General features: G+C 50.7%; 1 protein-coding gene across 1 annotated transcript in view; it reads left to right on the top strand.

Annotated features, from left to right (window-relative positions):
* Positions 1 to 5: 5 nt before the first annotated feature.
* Positions 6 to 4,383, top strand: part of VSIG10 (V-set and immunoglobulin domain containing 10) — a gene marked incomplete at its 5' end in the record, with an annotated part of 9,990 nt that continues 5,612 nt past the window's right edge. The window contains 2 exon segments of the mRNA XM_009287535.2: positions 6 to 51; positions 833 to 1,117. Of these exon segments, the coding sequence (XP_009285810.2) occupies positions 6 to 51; positions 833 to 1,117 (331 nt within the window).

The following is a 4,383-nucleotide window of genomic DNA, read 5'->3' as shown; positions in this document are numbered from 1 at the left end:
TCCTCCTCGCCCTTTGCGTCTGGAGGCTGGTGCCGCGCCGGGACGCCGCAGGTAGCGGGGGCTGAGGGGAGGGGAGCAGGGAGCGTTGGTGGGTGACCATTAGAGCCCTCCCGGCGTTACCTCAGCCCGCCCCGCACCTGAGGGGAGCTTCCCAGCCAGCCCTAATGCTGATTTCTTTTTTAAAAAAGTGATTTTTTTTTTTGTGTGTGTGCTGAAGGTAACAAGATTCCCTTCTGAAAACAAGCCGGGCAGACGCTGAGGGGGCTGGTAGAAGGGGGGACACCTGCGGACCCTCGAGTTGGCTCTAGGGTCCAGGTGCCGTTTGGCAGGGGAAGGGGAAAGCAGGAAAGGTGAAAGGGGGTTATCAACAGTTGTGTCGTCTTCCTCGATGGCTACCGATATCGGGGTAGGTTTTGTCTCCTTTTTCGGTACCGTGCGCTCCCCTGAGCAGTTCAGGGATGAGGCTACTCGGGCAAGTGGTCCAGCAAAATGTTGGGTGAGCCATGGACATTGCTGTGACCCAGCGTCGTTAGTGCTCTAACTCCGCTCTTCTCTGGCTCCTTCAGGTCACTTGTTTGTTGCCCTCCTCTCTCAGGCAGAAATAGCCTGTCCTTGCTTTCCTGTTGAGCCTTTTAAGCTGTGTTTCTCTTCCTGATCGTGTGTCTGCACTAAACATTGTTAGCTGCCAAATGCATCTCGGAGATCCTTTGACAAGAGCCCCCCTAACAAGCACCCCAGAGGGTTGACATATATCACATGTCCAGGTCTTTGCTGACAGAAGGGGGCTGTGCCGGTCCCCTAGATCCCTAAAGCTGTCCCTTCTGTTTTGCAGGAACAGAGGAAGTGGTCTTTGGGAAGGTTGGGGGAAGCATCCTCCTTTTATGCCGAAATGTCTCCAAAGAAGCAACCGAGGTGGTCTGGTTTCAAGGGGATCCGCACTCTTTCCCCCCACTCTTCTCCTCAAGGGTCGCCTTCCCCCCGGACATCCGTTTCTCCCTGGTTGACAACAGCTCTCTGCGCATCACAGAGCTGCGTCTACAGGACGAAGGCAACTACACTTGCAAGGAAGTGCTGAACAAGACAGACCATGAGCACAGGGTCCAGCTCCTGGTAGCCAGTAAGTCTGTCCCACGTCTATGAATTTCCCCCCCTTGAGTCTCACAGGTCCCCAGATTCATCTGGCGCTGGTGGAAAAATAGTGTGAGAAGGGGCAAGGTGGCCTTACTGTGCAAAATCTGTGAGCAGGCTGATACTACTCAGTTACACATTCCCTCACGAGCAGAGTGATATGTGTCCAAATGGTCTGGCAAGGATCAGCTGTGTGTGATGCAGAGGATGGGATGCCAGCTGTTAAGTCCTCACTATGTCACTTCCTTCTTCGCTGGTGATGATAAACTAGTTTTTGAACACGTCTTTCATATCCTGTAGCTGTTCCAGAGTGGCTCTTTGCCCCAGAATCTGGCTGACTTGAGCCTTCATAAATCTTAGGGTGTGGGCTGCTGCTCACCGTCTTTTTTCCCTTGATTGAAATACGTTTGAAACAGATGTGCTGTGCCATTCCTTGTTGCCATCCTTTTGGTGTAAGGATGGAGGGTCCTCAGCTGACGAGTTGTCTGTGCTGAGCCTTAGAGTGCAGCCTTCCGATTTTGATGGAAACACCATGTTCCTCAAATTTACTGCTGGGAGCACTGTCCTGGGAGCATGCCTGTTGTTACCAGCGCAGGCCATTCTTTCAGCCTTTTTTTCCTGTTGTGTCTTTTGGTGCTTACTCTCATTTCCATCCCCATTTCATTCAGCCATTCTCTTAGAAATCTCCACAGTACAGGTGGAAGATGAGGCTGGAGGGCGTTCAAGTCGATGACTTTGCACGCTGCTGGCGCAGGTCCTTCCTGCTTCTGCCGGGGAATCATTATCTTGCCCAGATGTCCCATCTCTTTTGTGGGAACAGCCCCCTCCGGATTAGCAGGGAGCGCAGGTCCTATGGCTGGTACCACTCTTGGCCCCTTCACCAAACCTAATCAGATGTGACATAGGCTCTGGCCCCTCAGACCTGGGCTGTGACCTGCTGTCCTTTATGCCAGCCAAGCCCATATTCTAGGGTTGAGAAGAAGGAAAGACTGCTTCCAGTTTGCCTTTTTCGGTGACACTCGGTGCTCTGTTGGCCCCTTCCTTTCTTGCTGGTCTTTCCGTCAACACCTGCCAGGCATGAGACCTGTTTTCTATTTGCATTCAGGGTGTTCCTTCCTTCTTGGTGTTTGGTGAAGGGTGCGTGTTGTAAAAGTTGTACCTGTTTTGTACAGATTAAATCTCTCTAAGTTCACATGAGTAAAAATTCCCTTCCTGGGGCAAGGAACCTGTAGATGGGGCTTGAAGGGTCATGGAGGGCTGGAGTGAAGGAATTGAGCCCCAGGCTGCTTCGGAGAATATATATGTAGGCGTGGGGCTTAAGAGGCGGGAGCCCTATATCTGGAGCATTGGTGCAAAACACTCGTGCAAAGGATACCTATGGCATGCCAAGTGTTGGTACTGCACTCTGAACTTCATTTATTAGTGTGGAATTAATGTGTCAATTAATGTCCAAAGGTTACAAAGGTGATATGGGACAGTGGTGTGCCCTTAAATAGGCGAGAGAGGTATTTCTGGTGGAGCAGAAGAAGCATCAGCAAAGGCCAGAAGCTGAAGCTTCTCAACCTCAGACTAGAAGCACGGGCCCTGATTTTTCACAGTCACTGTTACTGGAGCAACTTAGCCTGGGCTGGGGTGAACCTCTCAGACATGGACTTGGCACCGCTGTAAAAGAGCCACCCAGGATCCGTAGGCTTCCTGTGGGAGTTACCAGTTGACAGTCTTCAACCCATCTCATGGGTTGTACCAAAAAGTTCTCTTTTTGCTTAAAACTGCATTTAAAAAAACCACAAGCAGTAGAGGAAACATTCTAGCAACACGACACAGGCGCAGCCCTGCCTTCAGCTGCTGTTCTGTGTTTGTTTTGGATAGGAAGCACATGGTGTGAAGGAAACGTGCAATTGCACACCTCCAAGGGATTCCTTGGTATGTTTGTGTGCAATTTGATGTAAGCCGCTGCTGGCTCTTCTGTGGGCATGAGGTCCTTTTTGCTGGTGTTTTGTGAAGTTTTTTTGGTTGCAGGGGGTGGGAGGTTTTTGGGTTGGGAACAGATCTCCCGTTAGCATTTAGACAGAGGAGCAGAGTTGTACTGGGAGAGCCCGGGAGTTCAGGATGTAAAAGCTGGTGGCTTTAGGAGGCAGGTTTCTGGAACCAGCACAAGAAGTGCAGCTCTCTGGCTGGACGTCTGGAAAGACTGTGTCCGCCTCTCGATGCGGGGCAGTTTCTGGTGATTCAGGCTGACAGGTTGCTCATATTAACCACAGCCAGGATTCAGGATCAGTTATGAGACCTCCCCAGAGCTGGGACAGAGGAAGTGTTGTAGAGAGCTTTCTTGCCAGAGCTGGATGGTTTCAAAGATCATACGAGATGCGTGTATACAGTTCCTGGAAAGCCAAGCCCCAAGAAGGTGTTTTCTTGTAGCTCACATGGGGTTTTGCCATGATGATTTTTTTTTTTTAACTTGTGTCATTTGAAAGTCACTTGAATAAATGCTCTGCAAAATAAACATCAGGCATCCCTCTGACACCTCTTGTGTGGGACTTGCTTTGGCAGCATCTGATCTCTTGGTGGGGTCTTGTTCAGCATTGGATTAGGCAAGCCAGCCACACGGGCACAGTGTGCTAATTCTGCCTGCAGGATGTAAAAGCTGGTGGCTTTAGGAGGCAGGTTTCTGGAACCAGCACAAGAAGTGCAGCTCTCTGGCTGGACGTCTGGAAAGACTGTGTCCGCCTCTCGATGCGGGGCAGTTTCTGGTGATTCAGGCTGACAGGTTGCTCATATTAACCACAGCCAGGATTCAGGATCAGTTATGAGACCTCCCCAGAGCTGGGACAGAGGAAGTGTTGTAGAGAGCTTTCTTGCCAGAGCTGGATGGTTTCAAAGATCATACGAGATGCGTGTATACAGTTCCTGGAACCCCAAGCCCCAAGAAGGTGTTTTCTTGTAGCTCACATGGGGTTTTGCCATGATGATTTTTTTTTTAACTTGTGGGTCATTTGAAAGTCACTTGAATAAATGCTCTGCAAAATAAACATCAGGCATCCCTCTGACACCTCTTGTGTGGGACTTGCTTTGGCAGCATCTGATCTCTTGGTGGGGTCTTGTTCAGCATTGGATTAGGCAAGCCAGCCACACGGGCACAGTGTGCTAATTCTGCCTGGATCAGAGTCCAGAATCCCTATGGCTGTTAAATGAACACGTGTGTGTATCTGTGCATTGGGGGGGGGGGGGGAAACCAGCTGATGGGGGAGAGGCGGG

Source organism: Aptenodytes forsteri, unplaced genomic scaffold (assembly GCF_000699145.1).
Source record: "Aptenodytes forsteri isolate BGI_AS27 unplaced genomic scaffold, ASM69914v1 Scaffold297, whole genome shotgun sequence".
Taxonomy (NCBI): domain Eukaryota; kingdom Metazoa; phylum Chordata; class Aves; order Sphenisciformes; family Spheniscidae; genus Aptenodytes; species Aptenodytes forsteri.
This window is presented reverse-complemented; position numbering and strand designations above follow the sequence as displayed.